The sequence below is a fragment of the Nesoenas mayeri genome (genome assembly GCF_963082525.1).
Source record: "Nesoenas mayeri genome assembly, chromosome: 6".
Taxonomy (NCBI): Eukaryota; Metazoa; Chordata; class Aves; order Columbiformes; family Columbidae; genus Nesoenas; species Nesoenas mayeri.
This window is the reverse complement of record NC_137545.1, coordinates 42,002,342-42,017,628: the sequence shown is the minus strand read 5'-3', so window position 1 is coordinate 42,017,628 and position 15,287 is coordinate 42,002,342. Positions and strand designations below refer to the sequence as shown.

The 15,287-nt window shown below is 41.8% G+C and overlaps 1 protein-coding gene across 1 annotated transcript in view; it reads right to left on the bottom strand.

Annotated features, from left to right (window-relative positions):
* Nucleotides 1-15,287, bottom strand: part of KIF5C (kinesin family member 5C) — a gene marked incomplete at both ends in the record, with an annotated part of 69,124 nt that overhangs the window by 32,336 nt on the left and 21,501 nt on the right. Inside the window, 4 exons of the mRNA XM_080347075.1 lie at nt 13-61; nt 2,806-2,910; nt 7,068-7,141; nt 13,392-13,482. Coding sequence (XP_080203201.1) covers nt 13-61; nt 2,806-2,910; nt 7,068-7,141; nt 13,392-13,482 — 319 coding nt within the window. The remainder of the gene's footprint in view (nt 1-12; nt 62-2,805; nt 2,911-7,067; nt 7,142-13,391; nt 13,483-15,287) is intronic.

Below are 15,287 nucleotides of genomic sequence, written 5' to 3'. Positions count from 1 at the left end.
TGCAGAACTTACCATCAAGTAGGTCCCTGATTTTGTCCAAATATATCTCAAAGTAGGAAACCTAATAAAGTAATCATAAACGTAACAGATTTCAACTTTGGTGATCTAAAAATCTTTGTACCTATATGTCCATATCTGTCACAGTAAAAAGCACCAAACTAAACATAGAAACCACCTCTCACATACTTTGAATCACATCTTTCACATGGAAGTATTTGTATTTTGAGTGATCTACGTCTCATTGATCTTCCTCCATTTACCAATGGTTCACCAGGAAAGTACACAACAAAACCCTTCAGACAAATCTTATCTTCATAATTTATTTGGATGCAAAAATATTGAAGAGAATCAAATGAATCCTGCTAATACCGCACCAGTACAGCTGCATCAGGAGGAGGTGAAATGTTTACAACTGTAAGAGGTACATTGATATTCACCAGCACAAAAGCAGGCAGCCAGTTCAGGGGTTTCACATACAAGTTACATAAGCTTAAGCAATATAAATTAAATTAAACTTTTAAGTGAAGCAGATGTAAAAGTTCTGTCCTGAATCAACTCTCAAAGAGCAAATGGAAAATGAGCTTTTCTGTGGCAAAGAGAGAGACAATTGTCTTAAGGGAAAACAAAAAGAGAAAGACTAAGGAGGGGGAGCATGAATGACTGACTCTGAATGAAAGGGCAAAAGGAAATGAGTTAGGGGGTGATGCTTAACCATACCCTAAGTAAGTTTTATCTGTGGATTACTTAGGTAGAATACTAGATGGTGGAATTTTAGGTATCAGTAAACTCCAGCTATCTAGTAAAGTATCCTTTTCTCTCATGTGAAAAAGAAATTATATCTATTTTTTTATATCGATGACTTGATCTTCCTATGTGACAATTGCTTTAAACACAGATATATTTTGCTTTTGTGCATTTACTTCACCTGTGCCCCATTTAAAGCATCCTCTGGACCAGCCCTACCAACAGCCTGGTTCGCCCAGACTCATCTCTTGTGCTTTATTTTCCCCTATGAACACTGTGCTGAGGACCAGCACAGCCAGCGGACAGCAAGCTCCCCTCCCCATTCCAAACTCATCTCTATTAAAGAGGGAGAGGGAAAAAAATTATCTTCATTTTCAATGTTGGCTCAGTTATTAAAAGCGTGTGACAGTTTGGTTAAATTCTTGCTCCCGCTGACAGAACACGCATTTCTCTCAGTGACAGCTCCTTGTACAATCACTCACTCATTCACTGCTACTTAGGCAGCTTTTCTGTTAAGATATTCATAACCGTTAATAGGAAACCACTGAAACTATTCAGTGCTGGCAGAGTGTGATTTATAAAGTGATGATCTTCTGCCGGGACAGGAATTTACTGTGTTTTGTACAAGAGGGTCCACATCTGTTGGTCTCCAAGTGCTCCCATGTAGAATAAGCAATAGCCACAGAAGAGCTTTCCAGATGATGAAAAGAAATCAGTGTCACTCCTACGGAAGCCACTTCTATGAAAATTCAGAGGTATCTCTTAAGGAGCTCAATATTTTACAATTAAAATAGAATTTATTTATTTATATGGTTTATTTGTACTTTGTATGTCTGTTTCTTTTGTCTGTACTTCATGAGCACACCCACAAACAGGCTCTCAGTACAAAATGACCTGCTCATTCTGAGACATCAGTAACTGGTTCACAGGTACTCTAGGAAAAAAATAATACATATATACCCCCAGAAATGCTTCAAAGGATTCAATACAAGCAGCACTAAGAAGTTGCTCATCTCCAATTTCTAGGCACAAGTGGAATAGAGGAGGAGATCTTCATTCTCAGAGAGCATCCCCCGCTCACAGCAGAAGAAGGGACAGTGTTTTCATGCTCAACCTGTGTTCAGCTCCTTAACCTTCCTGAAGCCACCTAGGTATATTCCGTGTGTTTTGGGGGAAGGATGGCACAGCAGAGTACTTATATTTCCTGTAATCCATAGGGTAATTTTACTGCTGTCCACTTGGAAGAGAGGTGTACTCTGGCCCCAGCTGGACCTGAATGCTCCCCAGGAGACTGGATGAACAGCAGGAATTCAAGGTCATGCAAATAATTTGAGATCATATGTTTGGTATCACAATAAGGACAGGGAAAACATACCAGCTGTTCAACTCAGCTTAGTCTGCCAGAGGTGGTAGATGCCCCATCCCTGGAGACATCCCAGGCCAGGCTGGACGGGGCTCTGAGCAACCTGAACTGGTGAAGATGTCCCTGCTCATGGCAGGGGTGGCACTGGGTGACCTTTAAAGGTCCTTTCCAACCCAAACTATTCTATGATCTTAAGGAACCCATATGTAAGATTTTGAGACTAAAAATTACTCCTAAACATCCTTCCTTAAATTGCCCAGAGCCATCTTTCCTCCATTTCAAACCCATATATTATGGAGGGCCATTTATGTCACTGAGATAGGAACAACATGTCAGTATTCTCTCAGACATTATGCAGATCAGTAGTATTTACAGTCAGTCGGGCTGAGGTACAGTCTTTGGAGAAGCTGCAGTGAAATAAGTCTGTTCTTTCTTACCAAATTGCCTGTCAACAGTGGTGAGAGACAAGGCAATCAATGGACTAGCAAACCTGAGCTGAAAACACACTCAAAATAATTTCTATAGTAACTGTATTGGATTATTTCTATTAAACATCCTCAGTAGTGTTTTTTTTTTGAGTTGTAACACGGAGAAAGGAAAAGTTCTGCAGCACAACGTTGTAATGCAACTGCAGATTTCCCATCCAGCACAACTTTCTTCCATCTGACCCATTACGCAACACATCATTCCACATTTACCTTTATATGAAACTCCAGGTTTTCATCCATGGAATAGATGTGATCAAAGATGTCATGTGCAATTCTTGGAATGATTCCCATGAGCTGAGGGTCGTGCAGCTTCCCCTGCGGACACAAAAGCCAACGGTAACTTGGAAAGCCTTGCTCGGGCACAAGAGAGGAGAAAACCTTGTCCACACACACCTTCATCCAGTGGGTCCCTGTGGCTGCTGCTCTGGGGGGATTTGCTTGATATAAATGCACAGAAAAGGTGGCAGAACAACTTGGCATGTTACCGCTCTTCACTCAACGGAGCATCTATTAGTTTTGTCAGCTCCTGCCATTTGCCAAGCGTGCTGTCCTGCCGCTACTTACAGTGTCACTCTCCGACCAAAGACAGAGGAATAAACACAAACGAGCGTACAGATTACAGCCTGCTTCCTCCACTTCAATCAGATATTTGGAAACATGTCAGAAACAAGAAGTATTAAAGCATTTTGTTTCTCTTTCACTACTATGCTAGAAAGCTAAAGGGAAATCTGGGTTGCGGGGATTCGGGGATTAGAGTAATATATTCTGATTCGAGCTTGCTGGGCCCATTGCCAGGGAACTGTGCCTTACAAACACCGCTGCTCTCCATGTTAATTTGCACAACTCCCTTCCTCTATTCTGTCAGGGACTGAATATTAACTAAACCCCAACAATATCCCTGGCTGCGTGGCTCCTTTTTGTTGCATTGCTCTTTTTGGAAAAGCCAGACACGTACAGGAAAGCAAAACAGCACTTGAAAGCTGAATAGAAATAACTCAAAAGGAAAACCTTTTCTGACTACAGCGTACACCATATTGTTATTTCCAAATATTTTATGAAACCGCTTAAATATGCAATAACAAGTCAGTAGGTATAAGACTCCATCAGAATGTAGTATCTAGAAACTCTAATACACCTTTCGAATATATATTTGTCTAAGTATCACAGTCCATAGCAACACAACAAAGCATCTTACGCCTATGTCAAATAGTGGTAAGAAATTATTTTGTTTTAAATACAGTGGGTAACTATAGAATTCCAAATCATGAGAAGTCAGATTTGATCTGTAATTGCTAAAAGTTATTAATCACCTTTTTTTTTGAGTAAATTAGGAAGAAAATTATACACATGTACCTGTGTTTCTCAATATTATGCATGTTTGTGAATGACCAGTGGGGCACACTGACCAGTTTTCCAAGTTTCTCAACCTTTATTAGTATATTCAAATATAGTTTTTCTTGACATCGCTCCCTTTATGCTAAAGCTGGTGAAATGACAGTCAACTTCTAAGCATCAGCCTAGGATGAAGGAAATTTAACATGAAGAACTGACACCATCTCTCCCTCTACCTCAAAGCTTCTATTTAAAGCAGTTACGGCTCCTGCCCTTGAATTACACATCTTGGGGAATAAAAAAGTGGGGGGGAATACAGAAAAATCAGTTACATTGCTGATTGCCTTTCCTCTTAAAGCAGCACTCAGCTGAATCCAAACCATTAATATTTTGTGTATATTACACATATAATATTACCTTCTGCAGCAGAAGCAGTGAAATGCTATACCATATCCAACATGGTAATAAGTCCTTGTTGTATGATACATGATTTTATTTCAAACTATGAGAATGAAAAAGAGGGTGATTAAATACACTAAATCCCTGATGCAGGGGAAAGCTTGTATGCATAAACACACAATTAAACCAACCCCCAACACTTTGTATTTCTTCAGTGCACATGAATGCAGCCAAAGGTCTGTCTGTGCGATATAGCCCTGCAAGGTGCACGATTCCTAAGGCAGCAAAGGCACCTCCAGAACGAGAAATGCTGGAGCTACGCAGTGCCCTGGTTTCTACAGCAGCTTTGATGGAGCTGGGTTGTTAGTTCAGCCAAAAGACAGTTTGAATTCAAAGTTTCATTGCAGAGACTTCTGTCTGCACAAAGATGCAGCAGCCTTGGGGTCACTGCACCAGGTAAATCTCTCCCCTAATGATTACTTGGGCTCTGGGTGACAACTTCTAAAAGTATTTCAATTAAAGTCTCCTAGCCTCAACAAGCCCTCTAATAATTATGCTTTCCTTTACATAGCTTTGTCTAGCTCAGAAGAGAAATCAGTCTGTAAAATATGATTAAGTGTGTATGTAACTTAATCGCTGCATCTACATCTTTTTGGGCTTGGGCTTTCTCACGGTTTAAGTCAGTAGGAACCTCAATGAAGCAAGATCACATTCAATCCTTTAGGAAGAAAAGGTTAAGAATTTAAAACACTGTAACACCAGCACACTGATGCATTGGAAAAAAAATATCATTTTTACTTTATTATAAATGGATTTTTTTTTAAACCAAGAGATGACTAAGGCAAGTACCACTATAATTTATGGAGACCATAAACTGGAAGGGAGGAGGAAGGTAAAGGCCGGGTACTCACTGGAAAGCTGGAGTCAGAAAACCCAAAGCACCCTCATGGATTTCGCTGTGACCTCAGCAGAGTTTGGGGAAACGTGCAGCTGCTGACACTGCAGTTAGTGACTCCCCCCGAGCACCAGGACACAGAGTTCTCTGCTCATTAAAGCCTCTCATTTTAATAAGTACATTAATTTCCACTTTTAAACATAGCAGGCAGGCAGTAGCTAGTGAAGCGTAGACATAATAGCTACAATCCATAGGGACCTAGTATTGGAAACTCTACTATATGAACTCTAAGCTCATCAATACAACCTTATGGGCCAAAATACATCATTTTTAAGAAGGTTTTGGTTGTATCCTGCTATACAGGTTGGCAAATGTTTTCTGTAGCACAGAAGAAAGACCTACGTCTGTCAGAAAGCCCACTCTGGCTATGTTATACTACTGTGTCCTGTTCAGCTTACCACCAGCACTATGAAGCATTTCACAGAAAATCCTCCATAACAGCTTTACCAAAAGGATTTACTATTTCTTCAACTTCAGACTATTTTTTTCTTCCACAACATACTTCAGCAACTTTACAAGAGGATGTTAGGTTAAAAGGGAGATTAAAACTGAATATAGACTTTATTCCGCTCTAAAATGACAGGTCTTTCTTTATTAAAGAAGTAAACCAGCCATTTTTTCTACAGTCGTTTTCTTTATCGCAGCTTGTAATTCTGAATACAAATTGGCTTTAAGAGATCTTTCCCCATGCCATGTGGAAGCACCAGCTCAAGCCCTGCAGACATTTTGATTTAATTACATTCAGAGCTGGTGGATTACTCAGCCATGGTGCCATCTGTGAGGGCTGAGCGAGTGATTTCCCCCATCCTCGCAAGGACAGACTTAATTAGACACGAGGCATCAGTTATTGCAACCTCCAGGAAAGGAACAACGGTAGCAATCGAACAGCAATTTCACCAGGGCCTGCTGGCTTGGGAGAATATTGCTTCCCTTCTTTAACCTTCAGGTTAGATAGGTCACCTCTGTTAATTGTGTGGTGCAACCATCTGATGCTGTTAAACAAATGAAAGCTCCTTTTTTTCCTTTTATTTAGCAAAATTTTGCTGTAGCCCTATAAAGTTCACAGTTGAACTGAAATGCTCCAAAACATCCAAACCGAGCTCATACAGCGTTGCGATGGAACAATCCTACGCGAGGATTAAATGCTTGAATGATCTTCCTTTTTTAGCAAGAGCCTAAAATAACTGTCTTCTAACCGAACAGATAAAAACACAAGAAATAAAAAAAAACCAAACTACATTGTCATACTTCATGTAGCAGAAATATGAAGAGATCTAGGACTTTGGCCACTGGAATTTGGTATAATTTGGTATTTTTCTCCTCCAAAGCACCAGTTCTCAAATTCATCCATCTGTGCTGCAGCATGTGAGTGGTATTCCCAGGGGAGTGCCAATGAGAAAACCAATAACCCAGGCATGAATTGTCATAATCCTGCATGCAAGGGAACTCTGCAGACCCTAGTTACTGTTTTCATTTGTGGATTAACAAATCTCACTCAAATCCTTTAAAATATACACATACCTAAACTATTATGACAAATACAGAGAAGCTATACTTGATATTTTTGACTCACCATTTGTTAGCTTAGCTAGATGTCTATAGACATGTCTTGAAAAAGACACATGGAAAAAATACTACAGCTTAAAAGGCACTAGAAGCTAAACATACCCAGATCTCTTTTTATATGTCACTCAGAGCTGAGTGCTCCAGATAGCTGGCTTGTTCAGGTAATTGGTACATTTAATTCTACAGTTGCTACCAAACTGAATTCATTTTGCCACCGTACCTCCATAGTATGCGTTTTTCCTGACGATGTCTGTCCATAAGCAAAGATTGTGCCATTGTAGCCTTCGAGAACATCTGCAAGAAGAAGGAAAACAATTAAAAATCATATTGACATCTGAAAGCAGGACTATCGGCATTTCCCAAGCCTTCTACAATGCTGATGTTCAATTAGAAAATAGTCTGTGCAATAAAGAATGGAAAAAATACGACATAGCTACTTATCTTTAGGCAAAACAAATTCATAACAAAATCTAAATCAGGGAATTACTGACATCTCTCTCACTTTCTTGGAAAAAAAGCTCTGGACACTAGATACTATCCAATATGCCTGTGTAATGTGCAGATGCATTTTACACCATCACGTAACAGAGAGAAACTTACACAAACTCATACTTTTTCTACTACTATAACAACCTCAACTGTTCATGGCCTCATTGATTTCCAAACTTGTCTGCAAAGCAGGAGAGCAAAGCAAGAAGTCAGACAAAGAACAATTTGATTTATTGAAAATGTACTTCTCTCAAGGCACAATGAATAACTGTATATTGCATTCAGATATATAAATATCCATTTTTAAGCTCAGAAGGATCCCCAGACCCCTGAGGGCAGCAGGAAGGACACTGGCCGGGGACTCGTGGTGGGACACCCGCTGTCTCTGTGCCACCGAGCCCCATGCTCAGAGCTGGGCTAAACGTTTGTTCCGTTTCTCACCCTCTGTATCAACACTAACAGGTGCTACCAGGAGATAGAAGTATGTGTGTTTAACATCTTTATTGACGATTTAGATGAGGGGATTGAGACCATCATCAGTAAATTTGCTGATGACACCAAGTTGGGAGGGAGTGTCGACCTGCTGGAAGGCAGGAGGCTCTGCAGAGGGATCTGGAGAGACTGGAAAAATGGGCTGATTCCAATGGGATGAAGTTCAACAAGGCCAAGTGCCGGGTGCTGCACTTTGGTCACAACAACCCCCTGCAGCTCCAGGCTGGGCACAGAGTGGCTGGAGAGCAGCCAGGCAGAAAGGGACCTGGGGGACTAATGGACAGGAAGCTCAACATGAGCCAACAGTGTGCCCAGGTGGCCAAGAAGGCCAATGGTGTCCTGTCCTGTATCCAAACCAGCGTGGTCAGCAGGACAAGGGCAGTGATCCTTCCCCTGTGCTCTGCATTGGGGAGGCCACACCTGGAGTGCTGTGTTCAGTTCCGGGCCCCTCAGCTCAGGAAAGAGATTGAAGTGCTGGAGGGTCCAGAGAAGAGCAACAAGACTGGGGAAGGGACTTGAACATAAGACCTATGAGGAGAGGCTGAGGGAGCTGGGGTTGTTTAGTCTGGAGAAGAGGAGGCTCAGAGCTGAGCTCAGCACTCTCTAGAACTACCTGAAGGGCAGTTCTAGCCAGGTGGGGATTGGGCTCTTCTCCCAGGCATCAGCAATAGGACAAGGTGCCATGGGCTTCAACTCTGCCAGGGGAAATTTAGGCTGGATATTAGAAAGAAATTCTTTACAGAGAGAGTGGTCAGGCATTGGAATGGCTGCCCAGAGAGGTGCTGGACTCACCGGCCCTGGAGGTTTTTAAACTGAGATTGGCCATGGCACTTAGTGCCATGATCTAATAAATGGACTAGAGTTGGACCAAGGGTTGGACTCGATGATCTCTGAGGTCTTTTCCAGCCCAGTCGATTCTGTGATTCTGTGATTCTGTGTGTGTGTGTGGATTTACAGTAAATATATACACATGCCTGTATTATAATCTCCTTTTTTGTATCTCCATACCTATGTTTGTAGATAGTCCAGACAGGAAGGATAATTAAATGAGTTACATTGAAAGAATATAAAAAGAATGAAGAATAAACAAGCGTTAAAAAAAAAAAAATCATAGAAAAACCACAGATAGGTGATTTCAAAGAAAACAAACAGATAAAAGAGAGGAAATGCAAAGAGATCTTTTTCAAAGACAACTCCTACACAGACCTACTTTTCCCATGCAGCAATACTGAGTAAGGGTGAAACTGGAATGAAGCCATTTTATTCATTTTAAATAAAGTCATTTAAAAATCTATATTCTAATTAAACACAGAGTGTAACTGCTTAAGTTGTGGCAAACTATTTTGCAGAGTGGAGAGGACAGACTGTGGAACACCTGCCAGAGGTTACACAGAGCTCCAAACAGGATTGCTGCGGAAAATTTTCTACTCTTAAGATCTAGGAGGTAGACAAAATTAAAGACTATCATTACTGTCATTCCCGTGTTAACTCTTCGTATGAACTTGGCATCCTCATCTGTTTATAAAAGCAGAGACACTGCTTAACCTTGTTTTTAGGAAACAACGTTTAAAATAAGTATTACTAAATAATACCCTCACACACACATAGAGAAGCACAAGAGGGGAGCAGTCATATTTAACTTTTGAGGCTACATCCAGTTGTAAGTACCCCGTATCTATTACGTATAGAACTCTCTATCTTTGTTAGCCTGCAAGACGAGAAAATATTTGGACTTTCCTAAAATCTAGCTGGAAGGTGTAAAAAAGTAAGGTTCCTTATCCTCTTTAGATGAAAACAAGCAAATGGGGAAGATGAGCTGAAGTGTGAGATGCACAGAACTAGAATCTCAACAGTGTTTAGGTATCAAAAAATACAAATAACTGTCCCAGGGGGGTCGGTTCAGAAATCCTTGAGCAAACATGTGCAAATCCTACTTGGTTCTAAAGCATCCAAATACCTTTAAATCCCCAGGACAGTAAAACAGAATCTAAGAGTTCGCTACTACTATTTCCTCTTTTTTTTTGGGCAAACTTGGTTAACTTAATAAAAAATAGTTTTAATTAAGGAGAATAAAAAAAGGCTTATTATCTCCATGTGAATGCAGGTACAATGTCAGCTCTACACTGGTACACAGCCTGAGGGGAAAATAATCTGATTAATCAAGTGTTACGTAAGAAAACTGGTCAGAATTTGCATAAACATATACTAAGATACATTGCTGCTTGAGGAAGCACAGATAGGTAATTTACCTTCCCAATTAGCAAAAAATATCTTATTCTATTAAAAAAAATAGTCCTTTGCTTCACCTGCAATTAAAAAGATTGGTCATCTCAGTAGCAGGTTATTTTTGCTAGAAGGCTTTCCACCTTAAGGTAGTTAATATACCATCTGTCAACTGCATAAAGAGAGAAGACAGTCCCCAATAAAACAGCCTGCACAAAACTTAAGAGCAAGGAAAAAAACAACAGATGAGAAGTGACTGAACAAAGATCAGTTGGGATTTTTACATAACTCACAGCAAATTTAAAAAAGCCCTTTTCTTATTGCTGGTCCAACTCTCTCTACAATGACTTGCAGTTTGATTTACCCTCCCCACAAACGTCACCCAACTGCTGCCAGATGCCTTTTTCCTGACAAGGATGGGCAGGACAAGCAGCAGCAGTCTCCAAGTGCAGCCTTTGTGTCGGAGCTACAACACAGACTGGCGCAGGTGTAGGACACGGAAAGTCTTTGCAGCAGCCCGGGAGCACAGCAAAGCTCAGCAACACGTGCCCAAGAGCGGCGGTGGACTTGGGACCTTATAAAACGAACAACCAACAAGTACAGGAGTCTTAATGGCAAGAAGAAAGACCAAATGGTCTTTAAAAAGTCCTTTCACCCTCACTTCTACAACCAAGTTTAGCCCAATACTTATTATTTCCATCCCTAAGCTTTCTAGTTGTGCAACTCAGCATTTGAGGCCCATATTTGGAACCAGAATAGAACGTCAATGCGCTACTCAGTGAGAGCCACCCCACCACCCCAAAATCATTAAAGCCATTTTCTCCTCCTCACAGAACAGACAAATATGCAGATGTTCACACGTGCACAAACGTGCTCACAGCTCCAGCGCTCAGCAATAGCTTGGGCCATTATACATTCTCCCTTGAATAGAATTGTAGGAAGAATGCAAAATCCAGACACAGACATCCATCTGGGTAGATTAAGAAAGCTGTTTTCTGGCAATTGAGAGCAATGAGGAACAAAGCAAAAGTGATGGCAATCACACACTATTGTTCCCTTTCAGATTTAGCGCTATTTCTTAGTTTGGTTCAAAAAATGCAAACACAAGTCCCCAACCTGTGGCCATAGGCACCAGTGATGATTCCCCAGGCGCTTCCACCACGGGTACTTCTGCCCTTGGGAGAACCTTGAACAAACCCCACCCCAGCGTCCACTCTGATGCAAATCTCTGTAACACACGGACTGCTTCTCCTCCTCTACAAAACTCCTTGTTTCTCATGTTTCTCACGTATGGAATGTGAAATACTTTGACTTAGCCACTGTTTACTTAAACCTAATCCCATTTCTTCTTTAGTGAAAAAAACCTCATTTAGATCATTCTTATTGTCAACATAGTTATTATAACCATTGTTTTAGAGACTGTCAGGCCAGCTGGCATTTTCTGTAAAAACATTAATCACAATGAAACCATCAGCCATTTCACTGGAGTATAATGCAATCTGATAGCAAATGGTAACCTTGAAAAGCTATCTGAAAAAGTCTCAAAGATTTAAATAGTGCTCCAAGTTGTAATGCATTCAGCTCTTATTTCCATACAATAAATTACATTGCTCCAGTCTAGCAGAAACAGCCCAGTCCATTTCACATTCTTCACTTTATTAGGCTTTACACTGAAAATTAAATATAAGGAAATGTAAGCTCAGCATCACTCCAGTAACACCGTGCTCTGCCCACCTCGCTGTCTCACATTCTCCTCCTCTCCTCCCTCTCCCTTTCTCTCCCTCTCCACCCTTCTCCTTCTCACTTTTTCTTTCTCTCATTGTCTCTTTTTTTCCCCATTTCTCTTTTCCTCTCTTCTACATCCTCCCCTCCATGTTCAACTTGCCTGTCAAGGTATCTAGAAGGTCCAAGTTAACATATGTGCAAAAGCATATTTTCATTCTATTTTCAAACAGGCCTTTGCAAAGTATTGGCCTTTATATTTGGTTAATGAAGAAGACTTGGTCACTGATTTAGGTCTTCCAAATTGCTCTCCAAGAGGATTTTATTTGACTGTTTTCAGAGGAAACCAATTTCCACAGGGGATATAATACCCTCTCCAAGTCTACAAACAGCGATGTGCTGCTTCTGTCAGCACACACTGACAGCTCCTCAAACTTCCAAAAGTTGAGTGGCGTGTCAGCAACCCAAACTAATGATTTTTAAGTTCTACAACTCCAGTCCCACCAGCTTTTATTACAGGCTTAGACGTCTGAAGTCAGAATTGCCGTAATTAGGCTCCCCTCTGAGAAGAGGCAACTGGAGTCTTATGACTCATTTCCTCTCTCCAACATCAAATAATTTAGCTCCTGGTCCTCACCCCCCATCATCTAGACTACACGCACCAGGTTGCACCAGGTTTACTCCAGGTTGTCCTAACAAGCCAAATAACTTCCTCCAGAACAGAGCCCAGGGTTCGCCGCAGGGCTGCTCACCCGGGGACATCTCCCCACTGGCAGACACAGAAACTCTCAGCAGATCCAGCTCAGCAGATCCAGATCTTTAACGCTGCTTCAGTAGCTTCTGCCTCTCTGAAAACCCCCAAAGCTCTCATGCCACTCCCACTGTCTCCGTACTTTGATTCAAAAACAAAAACCAAGAAGCAGATCCTGTGGGGAACAGGGACACCACACGAGGCCAGGGAACAACTAGACCAGTTACTACTGGTAGCCCCTGAGATGCTGGAGTAGTTGTAATACCAGTGTGGATGGACCATCTGGCACCAGAGCCAAGCGGGAGGTCTGAGGGTGGTTTGGGAGGTGTCAATTAAATTGGCCAACCCAAAAAGATTGATTCTTAAGTTCAAAAATTGAAATTTCCGTTTTTCATGAAGGTTTTGTTTTAAACAAATAGGGTGCTATCCCACAGGGACTTGGGCTCTCATTTTATTTTAAAAATACAGCTACAAAACCAGTGCTGTTTTCCTTTAATGGCCCATCATTCCATTCAAAGACAGAGCTACTCCACGCTCATCCCATCCTGAACAGTCCCACACTGCATTAAGAATACACTTTTTGTCACTTATATCACAAAAAGCAAGTATTTACGTGGAGTAATAGCCATACACAAGGAGAAAGCAAGGAACAACTAATGCAATTCATTCAGCTGTTTGTTTTCTGGTTGGGTTTGGTTTCTTTACACAGACAAGCCCTTAAAAAAAAAGAAATGCTTGGAGTTACTAATTACTAAAGTCCCATACAGACAACTAAACAGTTATTATCCTGTCTTCAGATAGCTTGAGGGGATAGTGAGACATCTTTCTCCCTTCCCCCAAACAAGAATAAACAAAGACAACACCTACCTTTAACAATCTGCTTGGCACAGGCATTATAAACTTGTTCCTGCGTTGTATTAGGAGGTAACACTCTATCAAAGACATACGGCTTCCCTTGCTGCAAACAGAAGAGAAACTCTGTGAGATAAAGATCACTTAAAACGGTTTACAGACCCAATTTAACAGGCATCCTGAAATGCAGCATTTACTACAAAGGAAGCCATTCAGTGCAATGGAGACGACAATATTTTGTTGACTAAACAGATGTGACATCTCATGTGCTCCAAAACCGTCTTTTCTATAGCTGGCAAATAAACTGTGGCATATGTTTTCTGTGTGTTCACATTTGGGTCAGCAGCTACAGTTGCAGGAGACAACAAGCTGAAATATCAGCAATTGAAAGTTGATTATTTTCTCCCTCTCTTGGGAGTTATGGGGGGAATAGCCATATAAATATTTGCAAAGGATTTGCTGTTCATTACTGGAAACCAGTGAAAGCTGTGGTGCAAGAAACGGCGAACAAAGGAGAGAGAATGAGACGTTTGCAGGTCCTGAGAGCTGCCTCCTGCTGAGGCCGGGGTGGCCCAGCACACAACATGTTCCTTCAGCAGAACCAGCCTGGTTTCATTTCTAAAAGCGCAGGTTAGACCCCATTCAGGCACCCCAGTCAGGCTGCTATGTTGCCCTAAGCTTGTATTTTATCCAGAAATTGTCATGATTTTTTTCCTTAGCACCAACAAATAACAAGATGCTGTGTGGAAAGAGCTCCAAGATGATGTTTTGAATGGGACTGGGGCCATTTCCAGGTTTTGAACCACCACAGACACTGAGCTGCCCTAATTCCCAGGTGACACCACAGCTGACACTGGTTCCTATGTATATACGGTGTAGCACAACCCACACATACACTTGCAGAACATGTTGATTCCTCTTTGTAGCAAGTATAATCGGTTACAAGAGAAACACATAATAGCAATCCTAAAAATAGTTTTGCATGACACTTAAAAGGCAAATCAATTCTTAAGACAGCAGTTCAGCTCCTTACAACTCAAAAACAAGCAAGACATTTGCATTTAAAATACAATTCCTTTATTTAAAGTTAGACTAAGCGGACGTGCAACATCTTTCTCATTTTCCATCAAAGCCTGTAATATTTCCCTTCGAAGACATGACACCTGCTCCGAGAACAGTGTAACGAGGGCTTCAAAGCTGACTGCGAGGTGGCTGGGTACCCGATGCAGGAGTCTCGTTCTGTTCAGTTGATGTGCCATTTCTGCCATTTGCCGCCAGCTGTTCAAATGCTGTGCTCAATTAGCCATTTTTGTCACACTTTGATTTTATTTCAAGCATATCATAAGCTTACACTTGCCTGCTCCTTAAACTCGGCTACTTAACAGCCATAGGGGAAAATAAGACAGAGAGATGTTTGCCTGCAACGTGTGTTTGTCATGTTTCCTCCCAGAATTTCAGATCTCAAGGATAAGGCAGGGATTTATAAATCATTTAGTAAAGAATTCATGGTCTTGTGCTGGCATGGGGTGAACACCGGGACATCCAAGCATCCCACTTGGTAAGACACAAGATCAAAGAGGTGGCCCAGACCGACATCACAATGCAGCCCCAGACTGATATCCCAGTGCAGCCCCAGACTGACATCCCAACGCAGCCCCAGACCGACATCCCAACGCAGCCCCAGACCGACATCCCAACGCAGCCCCAGACCGACATCCCAACGCAGCCCCAGACCGACATCCCAATGCAGCCCCAGACTGACATCTCAATGCAGCCCCAGACCGACATCCCAATGCAGCCCCAGCCCTCAGTCCTCACCCCCAGCCCCCAGGAGAGCGGTGCAATGTTGGGTGCACCCAGCTGGCACCCACCTCAAGCCCTATCTCTCCACAGCTTTCCACAACAGTGCAC